At 44.8% G+C, this 19,517-nt stretch overlaps 1 protein-coding gene across 3 annotated transcripts in view; it reads right to left on the reverse strand.

Moving 5' to 3' along the window:
• LOC124035687 (furin-1-like) overlaps positions 1 to 19,517 on the reverse strand; it is a 94,647-nt gene that overhangs the window by 19,479 nt on the left and 55,651 nt on the right. For all 3 annotated transcript variants that reach the window (XM_046349276.1, XM_046349274.1, XM_046349275.1), the window contains exons 4-7: positions 13,575 to 13,670; positions 10,345 to 10,473; positions 10,081 to 10,157; positions 270 to 358 (exon numbers count right to left, since the gene is read on the reverse strand). In XM_046349276.1, the coding sequence (XP_046205232.1) occupies positions 270 to 358; positions 10,081 to 10,157; positions 10,345 to 10,473; positions 13,575 to 13,670 (391 nt within the window). The remainder of the gene's footprint in view (positions 1 to 269; positions 359 to 10,080; positions 10,158 to 10,344; positions 10,474 to 13,574; positions 13,671 to 19,517) is intronic.

Genomic DNA, 19,517 nt, shown 5'->3' on the forward strand with positions numbered 1-19,517 from the left:
ACACTTACACTGAGGCATGGGCTCAGAGGAGTCACGCTGCACACAGATTATCACACACGCCTAATGTTCATAGAGCCTCACTGTCATCTCGGGCGAGAAGTGGAGGAGGAAGAGTTACCCTTGAGCAACTCCTGCTCAAACTGAGCTCAGAATAGTACGGATGCAGCACACGTCTTAGCAGTCAGAAAACATGAAGAATTGAAAGATAAAAATGGAGGAGATAACAGAGAGAGATGACATGAATCGCACTCTGTTGTACGGTACTGTACCTCCAATCTTGGCATTGTAAGCCACTCCGACTCCACAGATCCCATTGTTGGCCATTGCCGCCACCTCGCCTGCACAACGAGTCCCATGCCTGGAGGGAGAAAGAGGCAGAGAGAGGGAGGGAGGGAGAGAGAGAGAAAGACAAAGAATGAGAGAGAGAAAATGAGCAAATGAACGAGAGAGAGAACGGGGGGGGGGAGAGAATATATGTCCTCATCTTGATGTGATTTACCCATATAAACACAGTTTACATTAGCTACAAACTACATAATAGTCTCCAGGCAGTGTGCATTATCTATGAATGGAGCTCTTGGAGAGAGTAAATTAACAGATACAGGAGTTTGTGTAGGAATGCACTCCCTGCGATACTGTGGCCATCGACAAAAAAACAAACTCATGTAGACAAGTCCTTGGTTCTGGCTGCCTCTCAGCTGTTCCGACTCAGCTGTAGCCCAGAGAAAAACAGTCAGTCAGTCAGTGAGCGAGGGTCACGAAACACTAGACTGTTCCCTTCCAGCAGGCCTGACCATGAGTCTGGGGCCGCGGGGCCTGCCGGCAGCAAGGAAAGGCAAAATGAGCTGACATGCTACCATCTTACGGTGGGGGAAACAAATTAGATTAGCCATTTCCACAAAAGGGCTTTTCATAGAGTCTGTGCCACGCCGGTTTGATCGTTCCCTCTCAGCGCTGTAGGGGATCGGTGGGAGAATGTGGACCACCACATTCCAGTCCGGTTCATTCCTCCGCTCGCTTTGCACCACCGGATGGACACGGACACTAAACGTCCTCCAAACCACCAGCTCCCCAGGACAATCAGTGGGAGCGGATAATGCCAGGGTTAGGATACACCAGAGCAGCAGAGAGCAGCTCCACCGCCAAGGACAGCAGCCCAGCCAGCAGGCTCCCATTCAGGGTGAGTAAATCAACCAGTACTATGGTGTTCTATCATAGCTCACAGGAAATACCCCAGTGGGCTGAGAGAGACTGACACCCTCCATTGATAACTTGCATGTGGTCTCAGCATGTGACTCTATGGAGCACTGTGACTGAGCCACCAGAGCTCTATGAAAGCAGCAGCATATGCAAACGGTTAGCCATGGCCCTCGATGAGCAATTAAAGAATATGAAAGGGACTTAATGCCTCCAGTACCTCTCTTATAGTGGGACATCTAACTGCCATTTAATTCTGGGGGGTCAGCTGTACTCAAACAACCTCCGCAACACTTTAACCTCACTTATCCAGGCCTGACTGATGGCCGTTAGGCTAGGCTAATGTACTCCATTAAACCCACAGGACGAAGACCAGGACCCGTTAAACAAGAGGACCAGAGAGCGCTGCACTGTGGATCAACCAATCCATCTGAGATCTCTTTAGACGCGGCTATGAGCTGGGAGTCAAAGATTAATGTCAGAGTTACCCGAGTGCTCAATGTCCCACTAACACGTGTCATGGAACCTGGATTAACTGCAGGACCAGAGGGCCTTTTAACGACATGCTTGAATGGTGAAGGGTAGAAGGTGTAGAAGTAATTCAAAGAAAATTCAAAGAACACATCTAAAGAAAGACACATTTGTCAGAGTCATACCTGCCTCTGAAAAATACATATCCACGTACATCTGACACGTTCTTCTGGCATGTGATGTTGCTAGGGTAAAATCAAAGGATGCAGAAAATATCCCAATCTGAACATCTTCCAGAATCCAAGACGTGCGATCCTTTTGATGCAAAATGTTCTTTCCACAAGACAAGGGCATTTTGATCCATTTGCACCACTAAAGGCATTTGAACATATCTAAAAAGGTTGAAAATGATCCAGGAGAGACCATTTGGTGTCTCTCGTGGTGAAAGACATCCCAGGGTCAGGAATCCCACAATGGTGGGAAGTCAATTGGCCAGCAATGCAGCACAGCAGCAGTCCATCTCAGAGCCACACAATGTGCTTATCTGACCTCCTCATTCAGAGAATGTGGAGGACATAACTGGTTGGGTCAGCAGCCCAGTCAATCACATCCTCCGAGTGAGTGGGCCTTTACAGACTGTGGGTTGCTGCTCCAATGGAGAGGGAAAAAGCAAACATGCCACGGTCATCCAGTTTGGTCTAGGGTGAAAGTGGGCTTTTGGAGGTACTGGAACTGCTGAAGAAATGGTTTGTGAAGTCTTCTTTAATGAGGAATGTACACTGACAGACTGGCCAGGTGAATTCAGCTGAAAGCTATGATGCTTTATTCATGAAGTGTGTTAAATCCACTTCAACCAGTGTAGATGAAGTGGAGACAGGTTAATTCAGGCTAAGGTCTATTTTTCTCCATTTCCGCCTGACTGACGTGCCCAAAGTAAACTGCCTGTTACTCAGGCCCTGAAGCCAGGATTTGCATATAATTGGTACCATTGGAAAGAAAACTGAAGTTTGTAGAAATGTTAAAATAATGTAGGAGACTAACACAATATATATGGTAGGAGAGAATACAAATAAAAACCAATCAGATGTATTTTTGGCGAGCCCATGCTCTTCCAATCGAACATATAGGGAAGAAATGTAATCTAGCTCCCAGTATGCAATTCCTATGGCTTCCACTGGATGTCAGTAGTCTTTGGTCAAGGTTTCAGGCTTGTTTTTTCCCAAACGAGGAAGAATGATGAGTTTTAGTACTGGGATACAGACTTGGAAATTAGTCTATGCGCGCGACAAAGATGCACACCTGCTAATATCGTTTTCCTATTGAACATACTTCTTTCCTTGTGAAATATAGTTTAATTACATTTTAGGGTATATGAGGATTAGATAGAAATGTATTTTGACTCATTTTAACCAAGTTTAGCGGTAGCTTTTGGATCCCTTTCTCTGCATGTTGAACAAGTGGATTACTCAAATCGATGGCGCCAACTAAAGACTTTTTGGGATATAAAGAAGGATTTGATCTAACAAAGCGACACTACATGTAGCTGGGACCCGTTGGATGACAAATCAGAGCAAGATTTTTTTTTAAAGTAAGCAAATATTTAATTGCTATTTGTGAATTTATGAAACCTGTGCTGGTGGAAAAATATTTTAATGTGGGGCGTCGTCCTCAAACAATCGCTTGGCATGCTTTCGCTGTAATTATTCTATATCGGACAGTGCAGTTAGATTAACAAGAATTTAACAGATTTAAGACACTTATGTTCCTAAATGTTTAATATCCATCATTTGTATGATTATTTATTTGAATGACTCTCCCTCCAGTTTCACAGAAAGTTGTCCCGCTAGCGGGGCGCCCATCCCTGAGAGTTAAAGAAAGATTTTTAAGCCATGAGACAATTGAGACATGGATTGTGTATGTGTGCCATTCAGAGGGTGAATGGGCAAGACAAAATATTTAAGTGCCTTTGAATGGGTTATGGCAGTAGGTGCCAGGCATACCGGTTTGTGTCAAGAACTGCAAAACTGCTGGGTTTTTCACACAGTTTCCTGTGTGTTTCAAGAATGGTCCACCACCCAAAGGACATCCAGCCAACTTAACACAATTGTGGGAAGCAGTGACAACATGGGCCAGCATTGCTGTGGAAAGCTTTCGATACCTTGTAGAGTCCCTGCTCCGATGTAATTGCCCCCTTACACTAACTGGTTGTGCCACCACTGAACGCAAATGCTTCCTGTAGTTGTTGATCAGTCTCTCATATAGAGGAATTTAGGCACACTCTTGCATGCAGAACTACTTTAACTCAACAACATCTATGGGTTCTCAAGCATGACCTGCTTGTTTCAAGTCCTGTCATATTGGGTTTAGGTCTGCACTTTGACTAGGCCAATACAAAACTTCAAATTTGATTGTATTTTGGATGATTGTCTTGGGTTAATATTATGTTCCAGGCTTCCAGCCAAATAACCACTGGGGGTTCAACCAGCTGGCCAGAGTCACGGTCACTTCCAACTAATTTCCTGATGCAATGGAAGCACACAAACAAAAAGAACATTCCCAAGATTTATGATAATGATTGGTTTACAGTCATTTAGCAGACGCTCTTATTCAGAGTGATTTACAGGAGCGAGTAGGGTTAAGGGCCTTGCTCAAGGACACATTGACAGATGTTTCACCTCGCCAGCTCGGGATTCAAACCAGTGACCTTTCGGTTACTAGGCCAATGCTCATAAGCACTAGGCTACCTACCACCATTGAATTTCAATTGATTCGATTTCCTGCATTGCATCAGCCTGGCATTGACATGGGATTGAACCCAACCTTGTGGTGTGGATACAGAGGTTGTAACTGAGCAGAGCTCTGGTGTAGGCTATACGAGGGGGCTCAGATGAATTGGCCTATCAAAACACACTTTGCTCCACTCTGGCAGAACAAAGTGACGTCTCTCACTCTCACAGGGGAGGAGGGCGGCATCTTTCATCAATTCACAGTGAAATAAATGAACATCAGAGCCTTAATATCCTCCTGACACAGTCTGGACTGATCTGACACACTGGAAGCCTCACTTACCATCAGTCACAGACCAGAGGACAGAAACTCTACTTTATATTACAGCTGTAAAGTGTGCAGTTAAAAAGCCTTCCATAAAACAACCATCAATGCTATATAATATAGATGAACTAAATGTACTTGCCTGGGATCAGACACTGACTCATGTGAGTAGGTCGGCCTCCATCTTATATTTCATGAAAGAATACACTGACACTCAACACAAAGACACAAAGACACAAAGACTCTGAATCGCACCGTGCTGGTATGATAAACTACAGTATGTAGAGAGGTGCATCATCAGTAACAGATTATAGTTATCCCTTCAGTTTTATTCAACGGTTACTGTTTGTAATGAGATCCGCTCTGATCCAATCCCTGGACCATCTGTTACAGGCAGGTTGAATAACAATTTATTGTCCGTCCGTCCGTCACGTCACACACACACACACGATGGTCTCATATTTGAGGTTACAAATAGTGGCTACGGTTCCAGATTTTCTGTGGCTAAAGATCTATGCTTATGTGCTGGATTTTTTTATTATAAGGTAGCTGCTGCCCACTCTGCTGCCTTCGTAGCTGCTGCCCTAATCGTAGCTGCTGCCCTAATCTGTAGTCTCCACACAACAGTGATATTTATCTAGAGGGATAAGAGCAACAAAAAGCCATGTCAATGAGTTGAACACAACAGGCATCATCTGATTACAGACACACATGTCTGGAGAGAAGACTGAGACTTACACACAGCTACAGCTGGCTGCCAGCCCAAAGCTAACCATTAGATTAGCATTCATTCAAAGAACAGACAGCCCTACTTGCATCACATCACTGTGTGGAGGAAACACCTTCTACTCAAAGATTCTTAAACAATGACTCAACTAAAAGCAGACAGGCAGTGTCCAGGCACTCCCGATACACCCATAGGGTAATACCTCACCAAAGTCACGTTGAAACAGACTAATTCTGAGTAATTTCTCTACTGTAGTCTGGAAGATGGGCACAAATCTTGGATCAACCCCCCCAATCCTAGGCTAGAACTCAAAACTGACATTGATTTAGACCAAGTGCTCATTTTACTTTTATGTAATGACGTTGGGTCAGTTGTCTTCGTCCTTGCTTTAATTGACAAGTGCAGTAGGTCAAACAATCCATCTCCTTCAGACCGCTGGCTGGCCGTTCCTCCTGGCAGAATTTACCATTAGGTATGGATCTAGGATGAGCTTACCGTGCCCAAAACGTCACCCGCAGAGGGGAATTTTTATTTATTTATTTTTATTTAAAAAACTTAGGCTCATTGTGAAGGGGCAACTCCATCCTTCATCTCGGCTGCAGTTGAGCAGGAAATGAGGCTGGTCCCCGAGGAGCTGCAAGTCAGCCTGACCAGAACTACTGGAGCAGAGACAAGGCCATCTCCAGTCTTAACACCACTGACAAAGCCAATTTGAAACTGAGCTGGCCAGAAAGTAATACATAAAGGTAAACTGAGGACAGGATACTGTAGACGGTGTTGGAATGATAAACTATGAGAGGAACGAGACAAACCTCCCGGAAGTTTGGACTAACTTAACCGAAGGGCATATTAAAATAAAACAAGAAAGCTGATTTCCATGGTAAGCTAAAACAACATTATCATTGTGCTGTGAGAATGCTGATTTTGCTTTCTCCTTAGCTGGAACTCATATTTCATAGTTATCAGTTTCGATAGAACATGGCTCCCATACTGGTGTGGAATTGGAGTGCTGAAACCATAAGGCTACAGTTTGATGAACTTTCGGGATAATGCAGCCAATTTGGTGCTCACATCCCCATGGCAACCAGCTGCCTCCTTAAAGGTCTTAACATTAGCATAATAAATGTTAACACAAGGGGAAACCACAGGTGGAACTTCCATAAAGACACAATATTTCAAAAGGAGCCAACTGTTAAAAGAACAGAGATTAACAACACAAATATTTTTGTGGGAAAAACTACAGGTGGAACTTTAGAGGTTTCCTACAGAGCAGAAACACAGTGCTAATAGCCATTACATAAAGTTACACCTATTATCATTGCGTAACGTGATGAAACTTCCTACGGCAGGTCCAAGCAGTAAAATTACCGTCCAGTCCACTGAAGTCCTGCTTCAAAATCCAAAATGACACCCTACTACCCATAGTGCACTACTTTTTAAATGATGCCAAAAAGCAGTGCACTACATAGGGAATAGGGTTCCATTTGAGTAACCTGTCTGTGTGAGAGCTCTTCTCGCTCAGATGCCATATTGGGCTATTGATAGCTTGACAGGGTGCTCCTTCCACTTGCTGTTTTTCCCTAACCTGAATTAATTACTGAGAAGAAAATCATTTGTGCTCTGAGGCTGGGCCAGTGGCCCCAGCTGATCATTAGCCTGCCTGCCCAGAGGTAAATCTGGACAACTGCTCTGGCCCCGCTCCTACTTAATCAGCTGACTAATGAGTTGACCTACAGGACAAAAGGTCTCTCAGTGTTTATGGAACAGAGGCAGAGGGGGAATACAAAGCAAACATCTTGTGTAACTAATCTGAGACGCTGTAAAATGAATCAACCTGCGTTGTTCTGTGGAGTGCTCCTGATAAAGAGCCTTCCTCCCAACACTAACGACCGGTCACATTAGAAAGAGGGATTTAATGTTCCAAAGAAATGATGGGCTGTAATGAAGAACAAGCGTTCTCCTCCTCTAACTGATAGCAATATTTGATAAGTCAGAATGCAACCTTATATAACATCAATTGAACCATTTTTCCTTGGCCCCTGCAGCCTTGTTACAGGCACAAACATGTGTGTGTGTGTACTAGACATTTCATGCTGTGTGTACCCAACCTGACATGTGACAGTGATACAGAGGAAACTGAAAGCAAATACTACACACAAACACACATGCCTCCTGTTACAAAGCAAGAGCTCTTTCTGTCTTGCACTAACAGACACAGAGCACTGGCACCCTGGATGCCTGAGAAAAGGTGGTCAGATGATCACCAACACTTACTGCTACCAGCAATATCCCCAATGTTCACCCAATATACAGCTACATTGCTGTGTGTGTGTACAACTACAGTACAGTTAATCTAAGTTTCTTGTCCTTGATGGTATCTTGCAGCAAGCCAACTTAATGTAAAGCACGATTCAAACTCTGGCTCTTTTTAATTAAAATATGAATAACATGATATCAGCCATAGTACAGCAGTTACAGCACCGTGTGATAAAATCAACTTCCTCCAGGACATAAAAAAATACATCTCAAGTCTGCTTTACCAAAATACCTCAAATAACAGAAAAGCCTCCGTTGGCTAAATCAATTACAAGAGAACCTCAGTTCAAATCTTATGGAGATTATCCTGCGCTAGACCTAGCTTTAAAGCCCGCCACTCCCAGCTGAGGACGGGCTATTTGGGAAACATTTGATGCATAAAAAGAACCCCCCCCCATTCCAATTTTAGCTCACAGCAGAGGCCCCTAGAGAGACTCATCCTCCTGTTCTAAGACAGTATGGCTGCAGAGCCACAGGGCCAGATCACATGTTGACTTGAGAATCACAGGGCTGAATGGCCACATTGCTGCAGAGGAGCGTTCCTCACGCAGTGGAAGAAAGGGAGCTTTATGGAGGTGAACAGAGCTGGGCTTTCTGCAGGGAACAGACCCTTACACAGCCTTACAGAGCTCCAGCCTGCCCACAGGGTGTTTACACACACGCCTACACCAACCCCACGTAGTTACACACACCTCAGTCCTGCCACGGGGAAGCGAGGCAGAGCTGGGCGGCTGGAGATAAGGGCTGGGGTGAGCTAGGCAGGGAGGAGAGGACAAGCCAGGAGGATTCTCAGTCCAAAGGCATTTACTGCACTGTGTGTGGGGGATAGGGGAATTAACTATCTGTTGGCTGTGTGTATGCTGGGGGAATCATAATGTATGGCTCTGTGTGTATGCTGGGGGAATCATAATGTATGGCTCTGTGTGTATGCTGGGGGAATCATAATGTATGGCTCTGTGTGTATGCTGGGGGAATCATAATGTATGGCTCTGTGTGTATGCTGGGGGAATCATAATGGATGGCTCTGTGTGTATGCTGGGGGAATCATAATGGATGGCTCTGTGTGTATGCTGGGGGAATCATAATGGATGGCTCTGTGTGTGTGTATGCGTGTGTGTAGTAAGTGGCAGAGCTCCATTGGCGTTGGCTCTTACTCCGCCGTTTCACTTTCTCGCCTTGACCGCAGGAGGCTCAAGACCTATGGCTATACACACTAGCGTAGGAAGTAATGTATGTCATTTTACTTGAGGCCATCTCCATCTCTCCTTACACCAGTCTGGCCTCCATGTGGACAGTGCCTGCTCCAGACCCATGCAGTCTCAGTTGGAGACCTTTGATTTCCACCAGCATCTAACTATAACCCTCTTTGCCTGTCATCACCATGCATGGTTTGCCTCAAGATTTAAAAAAAAAGGGTATTTGGCTAGCAGCCCGAAAACAGCAGATTACGGAAAATCACACATTTAAGTCAGAAAGGGGAAGCATGCAGGGGAGCAGAACGAGAGGAGCAGGCCTTTCCAGAGCCAGGAGATTTGTTGTATTCATTAACGCTGAGGAAATTAATTTGATCAATTCAGGGCAGCAGAGAAGACATCGGGGCGGTAGTAAACAAGTCTTAATGCCATCTGCTCAGGCCACTGCAGTAAAGCTGCTTTCTTCACAAATTCACTTAATCCCAGGAGATTTACTCCACTTAACTAGGCCACAGAAATGCCCTGTTAGCAGCTGGGTGATTTAAGACTAAAGCACATGTTTTTGCTCTCGATTGGGGGGGGGGACCCAAAACCCATTGACATGTCCTCCAACCCTCTAAGAGTCTACTACTTCAATCTGTCTCCCGGCTTATTAAAATAACTCAACTGTCACATTCATTGAGTGCATGTCCCTTTCTCTTTTCACTCAGAGAAGCTCTGCTCTAACAGCTGACAGACCTGGAACCAAGCCAGAGTGACGGTGCCCATAACTCACTCCATTACACCCCCCCCCCAGCTATTCCAGATTCCTTCCTCTGTCTCTCTTCAATAGAACCACACACCCAGCTGACTGCATGAGAAATTACAGTATTTTTTTATGAGGACACCACAATGAAACAGCCTATTCATGTAGAGGCGTGACGATTCCCGTGTTATGCGTTAAGTATTTCCTAATATAAGAACCATCCTCTCTTCTCTCAGAACTGGATCATAATGTGGCATGGGCACACGACGTGACTCGTATTTCCATGATAATCATGCATCGACGTCAATGGTAGATTTGTATAAAGAATCAAGTTAGGCACGGGGAGAACAAATTCTGCTGTCACTGAAACGGTGTCTTACCGGTTATCGTTGAGTTGTGTGTATCGTGGCTGAGGGTCTGGATCTCCATCGTTCACATCATAGCTGGCGTCTGGGTCCTACAGGCAGACAGGGACAATCAGAATCACTCATCTATGATAAGAGGAGTAAAAGTCTAGGGGTGAATACAAATAGTCCAAAATGGCCTCCTCATCAACATGGATCATGGAAATGAAGCCACCTTAAAATATTGAGATGCAGCAGCCCCAGCCTTGAAGCCAGGGGTAAGATGACGGTGATACTCACATAGTTTGATATAAGGTCTGGGTGGTTCTTCTCTATACCATCGTCCAGGATGGACACCACCACTCCCTTCCCAGTGTAGCCCAGCTCCCATGCACCTTTAGCATTCAGGTCACGATGATTAGCATTGTACTGTGGAGTAGAAAACACCAAGAACAGTCAATGGAGTCTAAAGATCCATTACAAGACACATGTTAAATGACGAAAATTATCCAACATCTTTGCATCATCAAATTAAGAAATATACCACAAACCCCTGAGGAACCTTATTGCTATTATAAACTTATTACCAACATAATTAGAGCAGTAAAAATACATGTTTTGATACACGGTCTGATATATCACGGCTGTTAGCCAATCAGCATTCAGGGCTCGAACCACCCAGTTTATAATTGTTTTTATGAAATGAAAAAAATATACTGCGATCGTCTCCAACCAGAAATATATAGATGAGAGTTTGGGTGGTGTGTCAGACTGCATTAGACATCAATCATAAAAGAAAATGACTAAATCCCCACGGGAGGCAGACGGCATCCTGTGGCAACAGACAGGCTTACAACATCCTGTGGTGCTAGGCAGACAAAGACAGACAGGCAGACAGGCTCGTCACTCAGCATGTAGCATCAGTCCCAGACCAGAACCAGCATACATCTCTCATCAGAGCCACCCCGAGGGTCTCTGTTAGTGGGCAACCAGCCACCAGGGTAATGGTAGAGACTTCTACACAGGCCTTTTGGTATTCTCTCCACATCATACTTGACCATTGGTCAAATACCACGACTGAGGCCTTGCAGTTCACAGCCATTTCTCTAAAATGCTGCTGCAATTTAATGTAATTTGTCTGAAAAGCGTCCTACTATTTTCCTCTCATCCAAGGCCTTCCGTGTCAGATACCACACCCCTTACATTTACATTTTACATTTAAGTCATTTAGCAGACGCTCTTATCCAGAGCGACTTACAAATTGGTGCATTCACCTTATGACATCCAGTGGAACAGCCACTTTACAATAGTGCATCTAAATATTTTAAGGGGGGGGTAGGGGGGGTGAGAAGGATTACTTTATCCTATCCTAGGTATTCCTTAAAGAGGTGGGGTTTCAGGTGTCTCCAGAAGGTGGTCAGATACCACACCCCTTCCGTGTCAGATACCACACCCCTTCCGTGTCAGATACCACACCCCTTCCGTGTCAGATACCACACCCCTTCCGTGTCAGATACCACACCCCTTCCGTGTCAGATACCACACCCCTTCCGTGTCAGATACCACACCCCTTCCGTGTCAGATACCACACCCCTTCCGTGTCAGATACCACACCCCTTCCGTGTCAGATACCACACCCCTTCCGTGTCAGATACCACACCCCTTCCGTGTCAGATACCACACCCCTTCAGTGTCAGATAGATCAAAGCTTTGGCCATGGTTGTGTGGGTCCATCTCAATCCTGATTAAATCTGGAAATTACCCTGAAAATTCTCCAGGCTCTTGGACATTGGTATTTCTCCTATACCTAAATTGACCACTTACTGCATTAAATATTGGCACATGAACAAACTGTCCTGCCTTCCAAATCTCACACTGTGCCTTGAGCTTTTTATTTTTTTTATTTTTTATCCATGAGGGACAGACCAGTGATATGAGCTGCGGTCATACATAAGAATAAGCAGAGGAAGTAGCAGCAGAGTTTATCTATGTCCTTATCATAGAGACACAGTGTAAACTGACGACAGATACTTTCTGCCACCAAGAATCACCTGGGCTCAGGCTCTCAGACTAGGCTCTCAGATGCTCATACAGCAGCACCCCATCTAGAACACTGCTTAGCCTGAGTGCACCCTTGTTACATGCACAGTACACCTACACCCATATACACACACCACACTACAACATTATACCTTTGCTACAGCTACATGCGCCCACTAAAACTAAATACCCTTTTTACACTCCTTACACCCTCACAACCATCTCATTGCATACTCTCTACTCCTCGTACCTCACTGCACAGTAGCCTTACTAAACCCACTAACCGCAAGCAGCACCAGCTGTACCTCTCCATCGCAGGGCCCCAGGTTCCCTGCCTCCCTCTGTGGCATGATAGTAAACTGCTTAAGTCAAATCAGTGTGCCTGGAGAGTTTGCGAGCGAGCTGTGTGGTGTGCGACAGAGCTGTGAACTCCGGAGTGGAATTAAATGTAGCTAGTCACACTGGTGAAGTCAGCAGCCCCCCCCCCCCCCCAACAGCTCGGGGACATGGGGCGAAATTGGATTTGCTTCAGCTCCAGCATGTTGGAGAATAAGTGAGGAATGTTTGTTTGTTAAGAATTACAATCAACTCTTTTATATTGCCTTGAACCTTCTTTGAGACTAATTAAAGGTGGAGCAAAGTGAAGAGAAATCACAACTTGTTTATCTCACCGTTTCTTTCATGGACCACTGGATCAGACTGTGTAACCTTGTCAAAGTGCTTCACTTTGCATTTAAGATGATACATACAGTCAATAACTGAGACCGGTTTAATTTCAGTCCTTTATTTGTATTCACAGCCTCGTTCAGGGACTGTGCCATTGTCTGGGGAATAAAATAAATAGATGAATTCAATTTAAGACTGGAAACCCAAATGTGTATGCCGTTCTGATAATGGACTCCTAAAAGACCATGGTCATTAAGCAGTCCATTCTGCATCGACCAAGACGTTTAAATCACACCCACTCCTTCAGACAAAGGGCCGCCATGTATTAATACAGTATATTGAATAGAGTAAAGTTGATTTTTTTACTCAGCCAACAGGGAAATATCCACTGAGTTATTGAGAACGGGCAGATCAAACAGAGCGCTGGGCCCTGCTGTGTCACTGTATGGGCTCTTATGTCATTTCCCTTTTAATAAAGAGACTGGCTCTATAGAGCCCTGTGCATCAAGACATAACAGTGCACACAGCCGAGCACAGGGAGGAATTACTGATCAACTGAGAAGATGTTTGAACTGTCTGTCGCCTGACAACACAGTAGCTTCAGTGATGGTCAGTAGTCTGAAGTTGTCGGAGAGGTTGTTTCTGAAATTTCAGTGCATACACTGAGGAAGCCATTGTGGCTTATTTATGACGGCAATGAAGCGCTGAGAGTGGGTATTGATTTCTCTCCCTCGCATGAGACACATTCTTCCTCATATTTTTCCTATTGAGAGATAATAAAGTGATAAAGATTGTTAAACGTCAGCCAGACTTGGTCTACTCACCAGGTACCACTGCTGGGTAAACTTGGGGTCTGAGGGCTCCGTGTAGATGTCCCTCTTCTTCCTACTCTTCACCACCTGCTGTTCTGCCCATGTCACCTGAGGAACACACACACACACACACACACACACACACACACACACACACACACACACACACACACACACACACACACACACACACGAGAGGCATCAGTCATGGCATTAAACAGAGAGACGTGATTACACTCAGCTTGGGCACTCTACATTAAAGCTGGAATCTTTAATGGTGAAACTACCACATCCTTTCCCGAAACTACAACAAACAAGTTACTGCAAACTGTTATTTGTTCTTCTTCATTAGACACTGTACTAGTGAGAAGCAGCAATATGTACTGCAATTTTTGACCACATTGGGCGACACTCCTCACATCCACTTCATCAACTAAACAAAAACAATAAACAAAAGCCGTGGGGCAAACAGTGGCGCCCTTTCCCCTGCTGCGGATTCCATTTTCAAGTAGACTCGTTCACCATCTTAATATCCTGATGGGAATGCCACTACTCCTATAGTAACAGGGATTTCAACCAGAGGAGGGACATTAATGAACTCGCTGTGCTAATGCGGCACTCGATATACCAGAGGAAGACCATTAGTACAGGGTATAAGGAATAACTGCGAGCAGGAGGGAACATGAGGGTCACAGTTTCCCCGAAATGAAAGAGAAATCTAGTTTCAGCAAGCAGAGCGGGATGACAGCAGAGAGAGATAAAGGGAACAGTAGTTCTAACATACGTTTCAGGAGCTCCTCATTAGAGACCGAGCCTAACGACGGCCTGCGCTGAGACTAATTACAACTGCTAGATGAGGTCAGATAGGGGGCCACACAGACACGCACACAAAATCACATTAACGCAGACAGAGACAGACACAAAACAAAAACAACATAGAAAGGAGGATATATAAACACACCCAGTCTTTATCCTCAGTGTCCCTCCTCGCTGTGCTCTGCCTCCCCACACAAAGCCCTGGTAATAACAGTAAGCAGGGAGGGATTTTTCTGGATTATGTGTGCATTGTGTTTATTTATTTATTTATTATTTTTGCCAGGTATTACTGCGCTGTTGGAGCTAGAAACTGTGTAAGCGACCAATAAAATGTGATTTGATATATTCTTCTCGGGGAGTTCCAGCCGGCGTGCGGCAGAAAGTGTGGACAGAGGCAGATTGCACACAACGACAACCCTGCGTCACACCCCCTCTACGGGCTGTCTCTCCGTACAGTGGAGTGGCTGAAAGGGACGCAGGCAGAGGGGGAAGTGGAGAGAGGGTGTGGACGAGAAGCTGCAGCAGGGAGGCAAGAGACTGCTGCAAGGACAGAGAGGCAGGCATGAAGGACAACCAGGAACCACAGCAGCCCCCTCTCTGCTAACAGCTCAAACCACAAGAGCGTCAATAACACCAAGGTTACTACCGACACAACACACACCTTTATGCACTGCCCTCCAACCAATAATTGGTGTACAGAACGGACATGTTTACATGAATCAGTGTTGAAAGGCCCTTGCTGGTTGGCAGTTGTACAGAATCACACTGGAGCAGATGCTTCCACAGTGGGTGGCCCCTTCACAAGGTCAACACATTAAGAAGAATGGGGGACTGGGGGTGGGGCGCTACTGTACTGACAGCAGCAATATGAAAACAGAGACAACATGGGGGATTTGTCTGTGTCCTACAGCAGGGGATATCAGATGAAATAGTGGGGCATGGCTACGTTAGACTATTGGGATGTACCATCCGACTTCACTCCATTACCCATGAGTCCACGTGACTTCCTGTCAGGAAGCAACAGTTTCCATTGATCTCTAATCCAGGCTGCAGTCATGGAACAGAGTAGATAAGTGTTTCTTTCCTCTCTTTACCCAGTCATCAGCTTTACACTCACCAGCTCCCCACAGACCAGTCATCAGCTTTACACTCACCAGCTCCCCACAGACCAGTCATCAGCTTTACACTCACCAGCTCCCCACAGACCAGTCATCAGCTTTACACTCACCAGCTCCCCACAGACCAGTCATCAGCTTTACACTCACCAGCTCCCCACAGACCAGTCATCAGCTTTACACTCACCAGCTCCCCACAAACCAGTCATCAGCTTTACACTCACCAGCTCCCCACAGACCAGTCATCAGCTTTACACTCACCAGCTCCCCACAGACCAGTCATCAGCTTTACACTCACCAGCTCCCCACAGACCAGTCATCAGCTTTACACTCACCAGCTCCCCACAGACCAGTCATCAGCTTTACACTCACCAGCTCCCCACAGACCAGTCATCAGCTTTACACTCACCAGCTCCCCACAGACCAGTCATCAGCTTTACACTCACCAGCTCCCCACAGACCAGTCATCAGCTTTACACTCACCAGCTCCACACAGAATAATGACGACTGAGGCGACATCAAAAACAAAGTTTTAAAAATGAAACAGTGATATTGCATGGCCAGAAGCAACATGGTTTTTCCCTGACTGTTAACTCTTACTCTGCGATTTACTGGCGGCCACAGAATGAGGCTAGGTCAGCCATGCGGAGAGTGAGAGGGCCAAAAGAGGGAGGGAGAGGACCCCTGTTATTGTGCCATGCCACAGTCTGGGCTCGTCCTCCTGCAAACAAGGCATTAACAAGGCCTGCTACAAGACCCCTTAATCACAGCTCAAGCACACTCAGTCAAGCATGCAGATTAGCTGCTGGTACTGGGCTCACTATGTGGTGTGTACTGAGAACACACATTAGGGAGAAACTCACTTTCCATGAAAACAACAGTCTCTATGGTAACTCAGGGCAACACTGTTTACAGTCTGCATTTGACCAATGGAGCCTGTCATTGCTTTCATGAACTCTGCCAACCACAATACAACCAGAAAGAACACTTTTGATAGTTTGTTACCTTGATGTTCCAGATGGAAAACCGGAGGTTCAGATGGAAAATGGAGGTTCTGGACTGTTAATGAACAGTCTGCTAAGCCCAGACAGCGTCAGTATCTCTGAGGTTATTGATTAAAAACAGGTCAGAGTCATGAAAGATAGCATCCCAGAGTAGCTAAATCCCTCTCTTAAGATGCACAGGGTTATCAAGTAGCGCCTGACTGCATAGAGGATGAACAAGCATTTCACTACACTCGCATTAACATCTGTTAACCATGTGTATGTGACCAATAACATTTGATTTGAGGATGGGAAGGCAAAAATGTTTTTTTTTTAAATAAAATTTAAAAAACACATGGCGCAACCAATCCTTTCCATAGGACTGATCTTTTCAAATTAGCCTAACGGATCACCCCCAGAAAACAGCATTAACTTTTTGGTGACCAGTACAGCAGGGGATATCAGTATTGAGTAGCTTCGATGAATAAGGTGCCCAGAGTGAACTGCTTGCTACTCTGTCCCAGGTGCTAATATATGCATATTATTAGTAGTATTGGGAAACTCTGAAGTTTCTAAAACTGTTTGAATGATGTCTGTGAGTATAACAGAACTCATATGGCAGGCGAAAACCTGAGAAAAATCCAACCAGGAAGTGGGAAATCTGAGGCTTGTAGTTTAACTCAGCCCCTATTGTAGATAGTGGGATATTGGTTATGTTGTACTTCCTAAGGCTTCCACTAGATGTCAGTCTTTAGAACTTTGTTTGAGGCTTCTACTGTGAGGTGGGACCGAATGAGAGAAGAATGAGCCGGGTGTCTGGCAGAGTGCCACAGGCTCTGAGGCACAGTCACGAGAGTGTTACCTCTCGTTCCATTGCTTTTCTACAGACATAGGAATTCTCCGGTTGGAACATTGATTCTATTCATCTTTTGAGAAGTTTCTACGGGCTGTAACGGAACTTTTTGTCCGACGTTCGGTTAGACCGGAACGCACTTTTAGATTTGTTTACCAAACGCCCTAACAGAAGCTATTTATAATGCTATTTCTGACTAATGTTGGCCACCCAATATGGCGGATATCTTTTTGGCTGTTTTGTTGTCTGAACGCTGTACTCAGATTATTGCATGGTTTGCTTTTTCCGTAAAGTTTTTTAAATTTTTTATCTGACACAGCAGTTTCATTAAGGAGAAGTATATCTCTAATTCCATGTATAACACTTGTATTTTCATCAACATTTAGAATGAGTATTTCTGTAAATAGATGTGGCTCTCTGCACAATCACCGCATGTTTTAGAATTACTGAACATAACGCGATTTATTTATATAAATATGCACTTTATCGAACAAAACATACATGTAGTGTGTAACATCAAGTCCTATGAGTGTAAGCTGATGAAGATCAAAGGTTAGTGATTCCTTTTATCTCTATTTGTGCTTTTTGTGACTCCTCTTTGGCTGGAAAAATGGCTGTGTTTTTCTGTGAGTTGGTGGTGACCTAACATAATCGTTTGTGGTGCTTTCGCTGTAAAGCATTTTTGAAATCAGACACCGTGGCTGGATTAACGAGAATGTATTCTTTAAAATGGTGTCAAATTCTTGTATGCTTAAGGAATTTTAATTATGAGATTTTTCTTGTTTTGAATTTGGCGATTTGCACTTTCACTGGCTGGTGGAGAGGTTGGACGCTACCGTCCCACATATCCCAGAGAGGTTAATGAGAGGCTTGTGTTTTTCATATGAGACAGGGAGTGAATAAACCTTTTGAATGGATGGATTTAAAATCAACACATTAAGACAAGAGAAGTTAACTCTGAGACAAAGTTAAGTTTACCACAAATTACCATCCGATCCTCTGTCAAGAAAGACAGACGCTTCCAATGTTAATTACACTTAAAGGCCTTTGCCAAAGTTTCCCTATCGCAAAGAGAGATAATTAAGCAAATGTTTGAAAAGGGAAACATCGGAGCGAGCCAGAGAGGGAGTCTCCGGGAATTCTTAAACAGACCGAGTGAGGTGGGACAGAACAGAGGGAACCAGCTAGCAGTTAACAGATAAGATCTCCATTATAAATGGGTCCGGATGCCAGCTATCTGAGACTGCTTTTCTCTTTGCTCCAGACCATTCACATACAAGACCCCGGCTGCTTGGTTAAACGCTGCTGTCCAGCAGATACTGAGCAGACAGGTCTCTGTGCCTTCCTTCCTGCCCTCTTCTCCTCCATATACAAACATGAACACAACCCAACATGAACACAAACCAACATGAACACAACCAAACAACATGAACACAACCAAACAACATGAACACAACCCACAACATGAACACAACCCAACATGAACACAACCATGAACAACAAACATGAACACAACCACAACATGAACACAACCAAACATGAACACAACCAAACATGAACACAACCAAACATGAACACAACCAAACATGAACACAACCAAACATGAACACAACCAAACATGAACACAACCAAACATGAACACAACCAAACATGAACACAACCAAACATGAACACAACCTTAGTACTCTAGCTTTGGTGTGGGCCTATTACCATGGCAGAGCATGGCTGTAGTATTACATTGCTGTAGTAACGGTAGCTGTATGGATTGTAAAATGATTAGGTCTAGGGCTTTTCCCTGACAACATGGCCTGACCAGGAATAAGTTGTAGTAATACTGGATTGATGGCATTTCTATGGGTACATCATTTAGGCCTAACACAATTTCACTACAGCAATGGTCTTACAACAGCAACACAATATTAGATCAATGCATCACCATTACATGTGAATGAGCAGCCGGGCCAAGCCCAGGCATTAGCTCCCCAATCAGCGGGGTCTGTCAGCCAGACTGAGTTTTGGCAGAGTCCCTGGCCATTTGGTCCACAGTAATGTGAGTCTTTGAGCAGGGTTTATTGCTGCTTTTATTTAAGATCCATCTCCCCCAGTGTGACTGCTGTGGGCCACAGGACTGAGCAGTGCAGGGAAGGAGGTGCAAGGAGGTTCCCCTTTCTTTGAGGTGCTCAGGGAG

The sequence above is a fragment of the Oncorhynchus gorbuscha genome, linkage group LG05 (genome assembly GCF_021184085.1).
Source record: "Oncorhynchus gorbuscha isolate QuinsamMale2020 ecotype Even-year linkage group LG05, OgorEven_v1.0, whole genome shotgun sequence".
Lineage (NCBI taxonomy): Eukaryota > Metazoa > Chordata > Actinopteri > Salmoniformes > Salmonidae > Oncorhynchus > Oncorhynchus gorbuscha.